Below are 16,387 nucleotides of genomic sequence, written 5' to 3' on the forward strand. Positions count from 1 at the left end.
GAATTCTATATGTAGAATTGAATAATAAGCTGTTTCCTCATGAACATAGCTAAGGAATAGTTCAGCTGCAATACAACCAAATATCATTTTTATGCAGGCTAACACACTACACCTGTGTATCTTTGTCAAATCGTGCAGAAATTCTGTGCAACTCTTCTATATATTAAAATGAGGCCATAAGGCATAGGAAAATCTGAATACTTGGGTGTTCAAAATTAAAGGCACACAGCCAGCTCCCCACCAGGCCTTTCTAGCGGCCACATGCAGCCTGAAGCCCCAGGAAAGTATCTGATTGCTCTTCTCAGTTCCGGCTATGTTCCGCTGGCCAGCGACCACCCCCTCATCAGTCTCGCTCCCCAACGCTGAGACTCTCCAGCCACCACACGGAGCCTGCGGCCTAGAGCTGCATAGAGAAGAATGAAATCACCCTGCAGAAAACTCAACTCCAAATGGATCAAAGACCTCAACCGAAGACAAGAATCCCTAAATCTGACAGAGAGGAAAGCAAGGAACATAAAGGCACAGGAAAGGACTTTCTGAACGGGACCCCAAAAGCACAGGCATCAAGACCAAAAGTAAGCGGGACCTCGTAAAACAGCCAAGCTCTACAAAGCAAACGGCACCAATATTTGGGTGAAGAGGTAGAATATACCTGATAGAGGGTCAGCATCTAGAACATACATAAACTCAAAAACCGAAACCAGGAAAACAACCAACCCAAAACAGGACACGGAATTAAACGACGGATAAAATATAAGCAGGAGGCGCCTTCTTCCAGCAGTCAGGTCACAGCTCTGACAGGGCTTCAAGCGCTCGGAGGTGCTGTCTGTACAACCCAGATGCACAACTGCAGATCTTCTCCACGTTATCAATGGTTAAAAACAAAATCGTGAATAGACAGCAGACATTTTGAAGAGTGTGGTACAAACATTTCAGATGACATGAAAATGAGTTTGTGCTTTATGTAAAGTCCTGTCATTTTCACTACCAAGGTTATTTCAGTACGTTAAGTCTAGGACCGTAGTCGGAGACACACACTCAGCTGCTAAGCAGTCCATTCTCACCTGAATTGCCAGGGCACGGGCTACAAGACCTCTCAGGTACTGGAGGGGGTCCTCGGGGCCTTCCCACTTGCTCTGCCACATGAGAGGACACTGCAGTGAGAAAGAGCACAAGTCAGCTTACATGGGTGACAGCTGGATAGACTTTCAACATGAGCGTAGAGAACAGAATGTCTGAAGCTAAAACGGGATTCATTAGTTGTAAAGCCTCTTAAAGGAATGAACACATCTAATACCCACTGGGAAACCAGTCAACAACATGTTCTTGGAGTGGTATTTGGCATGGTATGAAATCAAAATAAAATTTTAAAATTCATTTTAAAATTGCTAAAGATAAAAAGAATTTTTTTCAAGCTATGCATAAAGAGCACACATGAATTTACCTACATGGGCAGACATGCAAGGAAAAGGTAACTCAAGTGTGTGCCCTAAATGAAAACCAGTAAGTAAAATAGCAGAACAGCTCTTTTACAAAACCTGTCTCTCTAATAGCTGGCCACTGCTACTCTTAACTAATATACACTTCTGTGCTTTAGAAGTGCTCAGCAAGTACATATGTACTATAACACACTTCTGTGCTGGTTTTCTGGAGTTTCAATAATAACTATCAATGAATTTTGTATTATTTTAAGTATAGTAACAGCACAATAATTTTATGCCCCATTCACCCTCTGACCATGTAAGTGATAAAATACTACAGGCTATAATGTCAATAATGTATAGAAAACTAGAAACATTAATATCCAAACATAAGAGTAGAAAGGGAACTTAGAAGAAGACATCAAACACGTTAGAGGCATCTAGCCATTCTTAGAAATAAGTGCCAGAGTCATGACTAAAACAGATGTCGGTTTAAAACATAAGTTTAAATAAACAACTTGAAAATGTAACTCAAGGAATGAGAACACAAACCAACTCCCAAACAAGGAGAAATGAAATAACAAACACCACAGTAGAAATAAGTAAAACAGAATAAAAAATATTAATTATCAACAAACCAACAGCCAATATTTTGAAAAGCAAACTAATAAACGTTTCATTAGCTTAACCAACAAAAGACAAAGTCAGAGATGACAGATAAAGGAGACCACTGATACTACAAAAACTGAAAAATCATTCGAGACTGTTAATGTGTACAAGTATGTGCCAACCAACAAACAAAAAAGTCCTAGAAAAAAACAGCTCCTTTCTTGGCTTCTAAACCTGGAGCTAGTGAGATGTTTTTGTGGGTGAAGGCACTTGCTAGGCCTGAGGATCTGGGTCCCACATACTGGAAGCAAAGAATCTACTTCTGCAGGTGACCTCTGACCTCCATACAGACATGTGATCATACACATAAAATAAATATAATAAAACTTCTCAAGATTAAATGATGACAGAAAACATTAACAAACCAGAAACAAGGCTCAATTGATAGCAGCAGCAGTAGTAGTAATAGTAATAGTAGTAACAGTAATAATAATAATAGTAGCAGTAGTAGTAGTAATAGTAGTAACAGTAATAATAGTAGTAGCAGCAGTAGTAGCAAAAGAAAGGCCAGCTGCATGCTGAGCTATGTGGAACTTCCAAGGAAGACTAACACTGTGGGGAACACAGTCCAGTGGGACAGCACTTGCTAGCATAGGGCCGTGTCTAATCCTAAACTCTAAAAAAAGAAAAGGGAAAAGTAGAAACAAAACCCCACAAAAATCTGCTGGGCTTCATACTATGCATATATAATCCCAGCACTTGAGAGGTAAAGGCTGGAGGATCAGGAATCCAAAGCCATCCTGGGCTACATACTTGCTACATGCTTGAGGCCAATCTGGGCTATACAAGACCCTGTCAAACATAAAGCACACATACAACAACTCCCTTTAAACTACAGAAAAATCTTAAAAGGAAGGGGAGCCTTCCAAACTCATTCTACGAGGCCAGCATTACCATCCAAAGTCAAACAAGGACACAAAGAAAACTACAGCATGTTATCTCTGATAAACCAAAGCCCACCAAGTCCTCTATCATATTATTAAAACATTAGATCTTAATTCTTGGATAAAAAACTGTGTATCAGTCCCCATAATCTAAGCTCCACTGCCCCTTCTCCTTTCTTTACCTCTAATTACCACTCTGTTCTATCCTTGTGTACAGGTTATAAAGACTTATGTGAAGAACCCATTGAAGGTTCCTACCACAAAGATATAGCGTTTATGGAGACAGATACTAATTACACTGATTCTGGCCATTAAACACTGTAAATCTGTGTTCAGCTATTACACTGTACCTCCAAACTATGTACAATGTATCAATACAGCTCACTGGGAAAATGTGAGAAGGAAAGGCAGGCTTTTTTCTGCATGTTTCTACTCTGCTGGCACGGTGCTGCACAACCTGCTGTCCAACGGAACACTTGCTCCCCAACTTCAGACAGACCCAGATTCACTGGCATTTCTGCATTTTTGCTATTCCCAGTTTTAAACAACTGAAAAGGCATTCAGTGTTACCAACCAGTATGTTGGGATAATCTGAAAAACTGGTTCTATAAAGGGCTCAATTAAAATGATTTTTAAAAAGCAAATGCAATCTATTAATTTCTAATAAAAATGACACACCCATGATTATTTAGGATGCGTGACAAAGAAATTTGTCAGTTTCTTCTTGACTTTATTATGTCTTTAAGTTATGACTTAAAATCTGTTCTAACATAGTAGAGAGAATTATAGTATTGATGATGTATTCATTATTGTGTCTTTTTATAAAATAAAAGCAGCAAAGCCTTAGCAAATAAACTGACAAATCCTAATCCTTGGCAGGAAAATTCCTGCTGCAACATCCCAGGTACACTGGTGAAAACATCAACTGGTATTCTAAATTATCTTAAGTAATATCGCCTAGCACACAAATTACAACATTTAAATGTAATAAAAATTAACTTTTACTTTGAAATGCATGGTATAGTACATTTTTGAATTTTATTAAAACTCAATGGCTTTGTCTTGGTCAAAACTGGTCTACACTCACTTGAATTTCAAACATCCCAAAGCTGTCTCCCAAAATCTGCATCATATAATTTAAGTGTGCTTTGTAAAACAGTTTTAATTCTCTGAAATGATTTTATCAAATCCATTTTCACATAAATACTGAAAATAAATGTAGTGATACATACCGAGGCTGTATTTGAGTGGTGTGTGTGTGTGTGTGTGTGTGTGTGTGTGTGTGTGTGTGTGTGTGTGTGTGTGTGTGTGAGTCTGTCAGGGGTTGACTCTGGGTGTCCCTCAGTTGGTCTCCACTCAACAGTCTTCATCTGGCTGAGGTGGCCACTGGTGAGCTGCAGTGTTCCATCTGTCTACGCCTGTCCCTAGTCTCGGATTTACAGATGTGTGCAGCTGCTCCTGGCTTTCCATGGGTGAAACCTGGGTTCTCATGCTTCTGTCTGAACCACTTTACCAACAGAGCTTTCAAAGTTCATTACAGAATACTCAACATTCTATATGATACCTACATCCCATATTTCAATTAAAAATTTAGCCATCTGGTTCATTTGCCGTGACTGTTGCTATGTTAAATGAAGAAACACTCAGCAGACCTTAGCAGCTGAGGGAAAATGAAATATTATAAAGAATTAAAAATTTATGACCCATTTATAAAATAGTTAAGTCTTAATCAAGGGAAGGATTTTATATAATTAAGCCTTTAGAAGCCTTTGGCACTTTATCTTCAAAGTTATCTAAAAGATGAGTATAAGATTTCCATCACAGAAAATGATTTAAAGTTACTGATTTTTTTTCAGTTGACTATGCCATGTCTCCAAAATGGTTAAGAGAAGCAAAAGGAGCAGTCAAGTTGTACATATGTGAATGTGGCATGTGTCTGTGTGCATAGGTGTGCTCATGAATGTGTGTATGTGTGTGTGCAGGTTATAAGCATCCAGAACTTTCCTGCATCTCCAGGAATCTGAAGGAGGACATCAGAAGTGTGGCTGTAGGGAGGGAGGTGATGTGCAAAGATCCTATAGTGGAAAAGCAAAGAATACAAAAGTCGTGTGAAATCTGGACATACTGAACTTGAGACTGTGAAGACAGTGCAGTCTAACAAGGCACTAGACAAAATCATCTGGAAAGGAGGCATATATGTCCCCCAAGACTGAATAAAAGAGAAGTGGCAGTCCCAGCAACCTGCACACCCATAACACCTGCCTCACTTCAAAGAAATTTTGGAAGGTGCATAATATGTCCTAGGCAGAACATGGCACTTGCTGGCTCACACTGCTGCCCTGGCAGAGAATCACAAAACCAGGTCTTATAGTCAGAACTTTTACCTGGGGAGAAGAGAAAGAAGACAGAAAGAGAAAGAATTGTTCTTCTCTACGTCCCAAGGGCCCCCTGAATCAGCTTGGCTAAACGAGTGACCACTCTGAGAATCAGGGTAGGCTCTAGAAGTTGGTCTGACTTAGATTTGTGGATACAAGTCCACTTGGTGGGAAGGGAAGAACTCAATCTGAGGGGAAGCAAGGGGCATTTCCAGATGAGAACTGCAGCTCCACTTCTGAGAAAAGTGAGATAAGCTATGCACGAGAGGGGTGAGTTGACCCGAGCCCAGCCTGACCAGGCATACAGGACTCAAGGCTTCCGTGCTCTCAGAGCCCCAGAGGGACTTGGTAGAAAGGTCACTCACTCTGGCATGTCTTAGGCCATGAGCACTGTCAGAGTGCTCTCCAGAGAAGCAGCGGCCTGGACAAACGTTCAGCCTCAGATGGAGCATTTCCAGGGGCCTTTTCCTTACTGCCAAGCTGGGTTACAGAAACCACTGCAGGGATCAGCCCCACAGCACACAGCATGCACTCCAGTAGGGAAAGCAGGGCAGGGCTGAGGCTGCAAACAGCTCTTTCTGCTCTAATAGGATGGGGTTTCAGAGAGAAACAGAAGCAAACCTTCCCCCTTCACCCCAAAGCAGCACAAATCAGTGAAGCATTTCTCTCCCTTCTCTGCCTCCATCTGTATTTATCTTATTGGATTATCTTTCACTATTAATTCTTAAGCCTTCATCCCTCATGCTTTGCTGTATTTACAAGCTTGTTTTCTTCCTCTGTCCATTCCTTTTTCTCTCAATTACTATGCAATTATTAATGCATTGGCCTGTAATGCTAATTCCTAGCTTATCCTATAAGCATCTTAATCTTTCCTATCCTCACTAAGGTTAGAGTTGATATTAACAGCTTTTTTCAGTGTACTTAAATATATGGTCTCTTTTTAAATTCTTACTATTTCTGCAGTGCACTTTCTCTCTTCCAAGTGAAAGAGAGGGCTGCCCTGATAAGAACCTTACATAAGACAGAAAGAGGAACCAAACACAACGGAGAGGTAAACTGTAACACAGAAACAATGTATACACATAAATACATACACAGGCATGGTAAACTGTAACACAGAAACAATGTATACACATAAATACATACACAGGCATGGTAAACTCTGACACAGAAACAATGTACACACATAGATACATACACAGGCATGGTAAACTGTAACACAGAAACAATGTATACACATAGATACATACACATGCATGGTAAACTAACACAGAAACAATGTATACATATAGATACATACACAGGCATGGTAAACTCTAACACAGAAACAATGTATACACATAGATACATACACAGGCATGGTAAACTGTAACACAGAAACAATGTATACATATAGATACATACACAGGCATGGTAAACTGTAACACAGAAACAATGTATACACATAGATACATACACAGGCATGGTAAACTAACACAGAAACAATGTATACACATAGATACATACACAGGAATGGTAAACTCTAACACAGAAACAATGTATACATATAGATACATACACAGGCATGGTAAACTCTAACACAGAAACAATGTATACATATAGATACATACACAGGCATGGTAAACTGTAACACAGAAACAATGTATACATATAGATACATACACAGGCGTGGTAAACTGTAACACAGAAACAATGTATACATATAGATACATACACAGGCATGGTAAACTAACACAGAAACAATGTATACACATAGATACATACACAGGCATGGTAAACTCTAACACAGAAACAATGTATACACATAGATACATACACAGGCATGATAAACTAACAGAAACAATGTATACACATAGATACATACACATGCACGGAGCCAAGATGGAGCCTCCAAACCTCCCCAGCTCCTCAATAACTGCACCCAGAGAAAATACAAAAATTCAAATGACACTAGACTAAGAATGTAAAGGTTTAATTTTAAAAATATTTGGTGACCTCAAAGAGGATTCACATAAAGAAATGGAGGAAGGAAGTCCATTTGAGATCTGGTTGAGAAAGCTAGAAACTTAAACGAGATATTCAGAAAAAAAAAATTGAGATTCTGAAGGAGAAAAAGAATAGTGATCATGAAAGTGAAAAGCTCAATAAAGCAAATCAACTGTGGGAAGAATTACTGAAACAAGATCTAGCCGGCTTCCCAAAAGAATGTTGGGAACTGAAGACAGGGTCAAGACACTATTATATTAGACAGAACTAAAGATCAATTATTTCAACAATTCTCAGGAACTCTGGGGTAAGATCAGGAGACCACAGAAGAATCCGAAGTGTACAGAGATAAAAACCAAACGAACAGAAAACCTGTCCAGTGACAGCGCAGCAGGAGCATCCCCAGATGTGGGGAAAGACATGGACATCCATACGTGAGGAGCACTTAGGACACACACAGACATGACCCCCTACTGAAGACATCTCTCTCCCCTCTGCAGATGCTGTGTAAAGTGTATATACAGTTTCTGTATAACTAATGCGAACTATGTGGATTTCATGATTTTCTAAAAAGGTCCAATTATTTAGCAAGAGGACTTCTGGTGAACACATCCTGGTGTTTCATCAGAGTCCGTCACTTCGCCTTACTGCTTGTCACCTTCAGCTCCTCCACAGGCATCTGGCTGGAGTTTCCGTGCAGCACCACCTGCCTGCAAAGGGTTTGGAGACAGGCACACTCACAACCCAACTGGTGTGGAACAAAGCAGAGTCTAAGATTTTTGTTGAAGTTGCTAGGAACAGCTTTGAGCATACAAGGTCTTAGATTTGGAGTGGTAGGTTACCTACATGTAGGGAAGACTTGTCCCAAAGTGAAATAAAAATGGATTTCATTATATATGCAGTGAAGAGATGGCCATAGAAGGGAACACAGGCTGAGATCCTAGAGAATCACACACTTGATCAGGCTGATAAAATTCTTCCTCTGACTCACTGTTGGTTTTTTAACTCATGCATTCTGTCTACATAGTTTCCTCCACCTCAGCTTTAGTGTTGTTACTATTAACTATAGGTCCATGGTAAATACATTTCATGAAAGGAGAGCCACACAGGTAACAGAACAACCATCGATAGATTTAGGATCGTCTTACCTTTTGGTTTAATAAAGCACTTGCCAGTTTTTGTACTTCTAAACTCAGTAAAGTAGTTCCTCTGATGACTTTGCTGAGGGCAGCGAGAGACTGGTGAACACTCTGTACTAAGCGGATGGCATTGAACTGTTCAAGAATGATGAACGATAATATTGGAGATCCTTGTCGGTCATTGGGAGGTGATACTTTCTGATGGATTAGGTTTGAATTCTAAAAGAACAAAGTCATGTCACAGTTAACGAGTAACATCAATGACACACCAAAGTATGGAAAAGGTCAAAAATTGCTCATGAGTTCATGTTTCTGAGTAGTCTGTTTTATGAATGGATGGACTGAGTCTGCAAACAGGGATTTCTGGCCTCTTACTGATTTTTAGGGGTACGTGGAGTGGAAACAGAGCAGCAAAACAAGCATCACCGAGGAGTGATGCCAGTGCATGCGGAAGGCACAGAGGGAAGGGGCCTCTAACTCAGTGCATCCAACCCACAGGGCGGCGGGCTGCCTTGCCTACCACCCTTACTGTACTCAGACCCGGGACAATCACAGCTTCCAAAACTAATCCTTTTACACTGCAACAACAATTCCTTTCGTACCAATTCATTGGTTTTTACCAAATTACAGAAAATATAATTATTCAAGAAACAAAAGCAGTCATAATTTCATGCTTGTTTCTTCTAGTTTAGCTGAAAATCAATCTATATTACTTGAGTAAGGAGTATTTGACCAAAGCAAGTATGTGATAATAATTTAAACTGGAAATGCTGAAGAGGGCTAGAGAGATGGCCCAGTGGTTAAAAGCACTGGCTGATCTTCCAGAGGACCCAGGTTCAATTTCCAGCAACCATATGGCAGCTCACAACTACCTGTGATCTGGTACCCTTGTTCAGACATACATGTAGGCAAAAATGTCAATACACATAAAAAATAAATTTAAAAACAAAAGGCTTTTCTGAAATGCTGAAGACTGGAAAAACAAGGTAAATATATAGGCCAAAGTGAGAGTTTCCTGAGAGCTGATACACAGTAGCTGAGCCTGGGAGCTAATACACATCATTTTTGTTAGTAGATTACTCTTCCTCACATTTTTAAAAATGTATTCAAGGTATGCACAAATAATGTGTTGGTATAAAAGAGTCCACTTTATTGGGATGTCACCCAGAAGGTATCTCTCCCTGGGGAACCTCCTCTCCTTAGTGTTTACTGGCTCCTAGCACCTGCCCTATTCAGATGCACAGCAGCAGGATCCAGTCCGAGTTGACCAGGATTAAGCTCTGCTAAGACATCCATCATGCCTTAGACTACAGCCCTCCTGAGAGAGAAGAGTCTGACCAACTTCATAGCCTTTCTCCAAGCCTCTATTTTCCTTTCCCCGCAGACGTCTCCTCTCCCTCTAGCTCAGGGTGGTATTTCCCGCAGGGTTTGAACTATTGCTACTTCTTGGCTGTTTCAGCTCTCCACCAGTTACATAACAAAGTGCTTATACTCATTGTATTAGTTATGTTTCTATTGCTGTGATGAGATACCACTACCAGGCAACTTACAAAAGAAAGGTGTTATTTGGGGACTAAAGTTTCAGAGGGTTAGAGTCCATGACCCTCACGGTGGGAAACAAGGCAGCAGGCAGTCAGCCATGGTGCTGGGACAGTAGCTGTATCTTGAGACACAATGAGGCAGAAAGAGAGAGAGAGAGCTAACTGGAAATGACCCAAGTCTTTCTGAAACTTCAAATCCTGCCCCCACTGACACACCTCCTCCAACAAGGCCACACCCTGAATCTTTCCCAAATAGCTCCACCACATGGGAACTACACCTTCAGACATATAAGCCTATGGGGGTTATTTGCTTTCAGACCACCACATTTTGACCACATGGTTAAAATGCCTGCTGTATATTTTCTGCTCTGCTGAATGAAATCCTACAAACAGAAAGTGAGTCACTGGAACCATTTAGTTCCCTGAGGTGGGGGGTGGGAGGGTGGACAGAGCTCCACTTGGATCCACACTGAACACTACAAGGACAACAGAGGAAGGCTTCTGTCCAACCAAGGACACATCCTAGGTATATTCTCTGCCTTGAAGACTATCGACACAGGGCTCAGCCATCACGCTCCATGGTTTACTTTAATCTAAATGAAACTGGACATGGCTCAGAAAGAAGGAAAAGAGAAATCTAAAAGAAATGTTAAAGTACAAGAATTTAAGAAAGCATTGTTTCCTGTAATTATTTTAGCACTGTAGACTGTTAGTTTATTTAACATAATTCATTCTTTTGAAATTAAGGTACTGAGTCTAAAATTTTAGTTAGATACACAAATCCATTTGTCAGTATAGACAAAATATCATTTCTGGATGAACTCATGTTCAGAAAAAAGTGCATCATGTGTTTTCTTACAATAAACTCTAAGAGCCAACAGAAAATGTTTCATGTACATGTGTCACATGAGTAATTTAAATGAGAATTAATGGAAGCACTGAAGCTATAGAAACAGGTGTGACTGGCCAGGAAGTCCATCCTACTCAGTAACTGTTGCCATCAGCCAGGTAATCAATAATTAAAACAAGATCTGACCTGTCAGCGTTTTTGTTTTTAAAAACATGACTTCACAGCTTACTATTAGCAATTTTCTTTATGAAAATATTAGGGAAGATTTAAAAAATAAGGTAAACTATGTATCTCATAATGCAAAAGTTAGCAGAATAATATCTAAGTAACAGTCAAAAAATATAATGTTAAAATGTATAACTACATAGTTGTATATTATATAATTTCCTTTTAAAAAGCTATAGTCACAAACAGGCATGCCAACCTAAAATGTCACAAAGCTATAAGGAAAGATAAATAATATTCAAAACATGTTTGAGCTTACAATCCAATCTTGATTAGATGCCCCAATACTCTGTGAAGGTAATTCTACCTCGGAGTATCTGTTGGTATGTACTCTACATTCACACAGCCGGAACACTGACAAAGCCCCAGAATATTGTTCCCACAACATAACTTAACTCAGTTTCATGCCCTGACTAAGCTTTTTAATTGAATCTATTCTTTACAATGTATCAATTTTGCCTCTATAAAACACAAATCACTTTCTATTACCTCTCCATCTCATTAGTTTGATGAATTCCTCTAGCCTAAGAATAACATGGAACCACTGCAGTATGATATTAAGCCCCTTTCAGGCTGGTCCTCGTAACAAAAGATGGCAGACTGGCCCCTTTCTCTCGAATGCCATTTTGCTGACATCATCTAGAATATTTACTAAACATATCAACATAGAACCTCCAAAGAGCATCTTAACTTGGCTTTCCACTGAAAAGAGTAATTTAGACACTTGACTTTGAATAAAGATCATGAAAGCAACTTGACTGTGTGTCCAACAATTGTCTGTCATAGTCACTAGCCCTCAATACAGCTTCTACCATACAACAGACCTTCAATCCATACTGATTTTACCTAAGGTAAAACCAAATGTTCTATTAAAGAAAAGTAGCAATAATATGACTCCTATTGACATTCTGCTACACTTATAGATCAATGTCTTCATCAGCCATCATCAGAGAAGCTTCCTCCTGCAGCAAATGGGAACCAATACAGAGCCCACAGCCAGACATGCAGAGAGTGAGAGACCTTTGGGACACTCAGCCCTAAATGGAATGTCTCCTTCAAATCCCTCCCCTCAGGACTCAGAGAACCCTGTGGAAGAGGAGACAGAAAGAAAAAGTATAAGAACCAGGGGTAATGGAGAACACCAAGAAACAAGGCCTCTAAATCAAGACGACTGAAGCACATATGGACGAACCCAGAGACTGAGGCAGCATGCACAGGGCCTGCACAGGTCTGCAGCAGGTCCTTTGTGTATGTATTATGGCTTCCACTTTGGTGTTTTTATGGGATTCTTGAGTGTGACAAAGAGTGGGTCTCTGTTTCTTGTGCCTTCTCTGTTTGTTTGTTTTGTCCAATTCTGATGTGTTAGTTTTTTCTTTACCATATTGTATTATATTACTATCTTTAGAAATGGGTTTGTTTTCTAATGAGAGACAGAAAGGGGGTGGATCTGGATGGGCAGGGGAATGAGTAGGAACTGGGAGGAGTATAAGGAAGAGAAGCCATAACCAGGATATATTAGGTAGGGAAAAATTCTATTTTCAATAAAAGGAAAAGTATTAACTAAAAATACAGTTTCAACAAAAAATGAAGAAGTTATAAACTCAAAGCACTGGTACAGGAAAGGGGAAATGGACAGCAAAGCAGATGGCCCTGGGGCTAACAGGGCTTTATTGAGCTTTCACAGGGTTAGCACAGGTAGGGACTGAGAGAGAAAGAACATCTGGAAAATTTCAGAGACAGACTCTACCGTGATGTGCTCATCTGATACTGAGGCTTGCTTTACTCTGGAAGAGGCTCCAAAGCCACTTAGAGGGTTTCTTACAGGAAATTAATTTATAAAGAATGGCCTGAAAAACAAGTGCATAGTACAAACCAATTTGGAACTTTCTGCAGTAATTCCTAACAAAAAGAATGAAACTTACATCACAGTAATGGTTTTCAGAAGGAAATGGGAGAGAGACAAACAAATATGAAAGAAGTGCAAGATATGATCGATTGAATTTGGCTGCTAAGAACTGCACATGAAAAGAATGGATATGTTGGCACATGCTTGTAATCCTAGTCCTCAGGAAGTGGAACAGGAAGAGGAAGGAGTTCATGGTCACTCTTGAATATATATGCATTTGAGGCCAACCTAGGCTACACGAGATCCTGTCCCAGATAAATATTTAAATAATAAATAACAAACATTTTCTATATAAATAACAAAATGAAGTTTAAAAAGTATACTGGTTTCTAGACAAAATGTCAAATTAACCGCTAAACTTCTGAATCCCGAGTTTGACAAGACAAGAAAACACTGAATGCAGGAGAATGTGTAAGAATGGAAAGTCTGAAGGAGACAGGTGGTGTTTGAGCATCTTTATGTAGGAAAAGAGGACAATATAACTGCATGGCTGGAGCAAGATATGAAAGGAAAAGTATCAACTCAGGACCCTCAAGACCAAGTTCTTAGCACAAAGGAGAAGCATTTGCCCCAGAGGGACAGAGGGCAGGGATAAGGGACAAAGACAGGTGACAGAGGAAGAGGGACAAGGGAACAAGAGAGAAGAGTGGGTTATCTGTCCCAGAGGGACAGAGGACTGTGTCTGGATAGAGAGGAGACAGATGTGCACATAGGAACAAGGCAGTTCTTAAAGACACAAGGGAAAACCCTGTGTTAGGATGAGGTATTTAATTTTAATTGGGCATGTCAATTAGGTGAGCCAAGGGGCACTTTTGATTGCTGGACTTCAATAGGTTGATAATTGAATCTTGGTAGTCAGCCTCGGGAGGAGGGATTGGCCAAATAGAGGAACAGACCTTGGTGGCTAGCTTTAGGAATGTAATGGTTTTTTGCAAGGCAGATGGAATTGGGGAGAAGGGCAAGGGCTGCCAGAACCACATGTGGGCTAGTGTCCCTTCAAGATATACTAGAGCAAGAAGGGTTTGTGGTTTTTTTTTTTAAAGATTTATTCATTTATTTATGTGTATGAGTGTTTTGCTCAAATGTATTTGTGCACCATGTATGCAGTGCCCACAAAGGCCAAAAGGGGCATCAGAACTCCCGGAACTAAAGAACACATAGTGTCAGTGCTGGGAACCAAGCCCAGGTCCTCTACAAGAGCAGCCAGCTCTTCAACAGCTGAGCCATCTCTCCAGCACCACAGAGAGAAGTTTTAGCTGTAAAATTTTATTTTTATAAGGCTTTAAATGGATTATGGTGCTTTGCAGCAGCAATTACTAAGCAGTCACAGCTAGCAAGGTGCCTGATGTCTCACAGTGTGAACATAGCTTTTGGGTGTCAGATAGCTTAAAGAAAAATAAAACCACAATACTCACACATGTTACAGTGAAATTGAAGAGTAGAGGTAGAATACACAAGAGGAAAAAAAAAATCCAATCACCCACAAACGACTGACAATCAGACTAGCAAGCTCCAATACAAAATAATCAACACCTTTTCTCAAGTTGAAGGAAAATAAATGAATGCTAAAAATGGGTGTGTGTAACACAAATTTCAAACCGATCTTATTAAGTAAAAAATTCAGGAGCCAGGTATTGTTGTGAATTCTGAAAGTTCAGAGAAGCAGAACAAACCACAGCTAACCTCACCTCATCAACTTCTCAGCTTCCAAGGAAAGCAACTTCCTACCTACCCAGGCTTATATGCCTTGCTTTTCTGCCCACTGGCTCTCAGCCCAGCTTCCTCACTTCCTCGTCACTGTCTGTCTGTACAGACCTCCAAGTCTCTATGGTTGGTACTGGGATTAAAGGCGTGTGTCCCCATGCTTGGCTCTGTTCCCTAGTGTGTCCTTGAACACACAGAGATCATGCCTGCTCAGGGATTAAGGGCGTGTGCTGCCTGACTTCTTTGTTTACTTAAAATGGCTGGCCTTTCCCCCCAGATCTCCAGGCAAGCTTTATTTTTTAACGCACAAATAAAATATCACCACAGTTGTGCAGCTATATTTTCTGTCAATTAGTTACATATGATGATGAAATAAAGATATTCTTGGAAGCAAAGGTCTCCAGGAAGTGCTTTAACATAAGAGGTTGCTCTCTTCCATTTCAATACTGAAGCTTTCAAAATGCAGAGAAAATAGGAAGAGACCCACATGTTCACTTCTGCATTACAGCAATGCCGGGGTTGTATTTCTTCGGCTTTTATCCCTTTGTTTAAAACCTCCCCACAAGAACTTACAGCAGTTGTGAAAATATGCACGAGATCTGCACAAACTCAAGCCAGACAGCACCTCAATATGGTAGGGGGAACATGGACACCAAGTCCCTGCCCTAGCTCACCACCTCCTGTTATGTAATGGCTACTGAGAGGGAGAGTTAGATTTTTTTCTGGGTGTGGCCCCTGGAAGGTCGACCATTCTCTAGAAGATGGTCACACACCATGGAGTATATGTGCATACAAATTAGACCATAGTGCTTAAAAAGAATGACACAAAGTTGGGTGGGTATGGAAGCAGGGGTGTATGGGAGGAATTATGAGATGGTCAATGTACTCAAAATACAGTGTATATAGTCCTCAAAAATTAATAAAGATCTTTTAAAGAGTTCAAACTGAGGTAGCTAAGCAGCCCTAGGCACAACAGTGGCCTAAGCAGCTACTATTAACTCTGCTAAACTAATTTTTTTGAGTGCAGCCAGAACTCACTATTAGCTATTCATTGAAAAGTTATGGTCATTATTTCCAGAAATAACTGTTAAAATAATTTTATTCATATGGACTGGAAACTCCCTTAATGTCCAACACAATTTGCATTTTGAAATGACTGACCATGCTAATCTAGATGCACTTCTCTACAGACCTATGCCCTTTGACTTTTTAGGATAAGCTCCTTTGTCAACTACATCTACAAAATAAACACTAAAAATGCTGCTTTTCTACATTATTTAATTATCAAGGAATGACCAAAGGTCCAGAACATAGACACCAAAGAACAATGTCATCCTAATGCTTTAAAGATCTGTACTAGTAATAGCTAGTATTTACCAAGTACTTAGCATGGTGTAGACCTCATAAGAATTAACTAGCCTAGGTGTTATAATGTTTTATGATTTCCTCCATTTCACCAAACAAACAAATAGGGAAAAGGAAATGAAGTAAGATGGGTAGAACCAATCTAGAAATAGAGATGGGAAGTTAAAGCCAACAATGTCCTTCTTTGTTCCATTCTCCACTACAATACTACATTGAAAAACCAGTAGAAAAGTACCTGCTTTCTGTACTCTTAGTTATATGGTTAGTATGCCTTTGTAATACACAATGGTAATCTATGTTAAATTAAAAGTACAAGAAAAAC

At 39.9% G+C, this 16,387-nt stretch overlaps 1 protein-coding gene across 3 annotated transcripts in view; it reads right to left on the reverse strand.

Moving 5' to 3' along the window:
* Dync2h1 (dynein cytoplasmic 2 heavy chain 1) overlaps positions 1 to 16,387 on the reverse strand; it is a 237,405-nt gene that overhangs the window by 17,348 nt on the left and 203,670 nt on the right. For all 3 annotated transcript variants that reach the window (XM_016002328.3, XM_006983760.4, XM_006983761.4), the window contains 2 exons: positions 8,484 to 8,693; positions 1,065 to 1,154 (listed from right to left, as the gene is read on the reverse strand). In XM_016002328.3, the coding sequence (XP_015857814.2) occupies positions 1,065 to 1,154; positions 8,484 to 8,693 (300 nt within the window). The remainder of the gene's footprint in view (positions 1 to 1,064; positions 1,155 to 8,483; positions 8,694 to 16,387) is intronic.

Source organism: Peromyscus maniculatus, chromosome 7, assembly GCF_049852395.1.
Source record: "Peromyscus maniculatus bairdii isolate BWxNUB_F1_BW_parent chromosome 7, HU_Pman_BW_mat_3.1, whole genome shotgun sequence".
In the NCBI taxonomy this organism is placed as follows: Eukaryota; Metazoa; Chordata; class Mammalia; order Rodentia; family Cricetidae; genus Peromyscus; species Peromyscus maniculatus.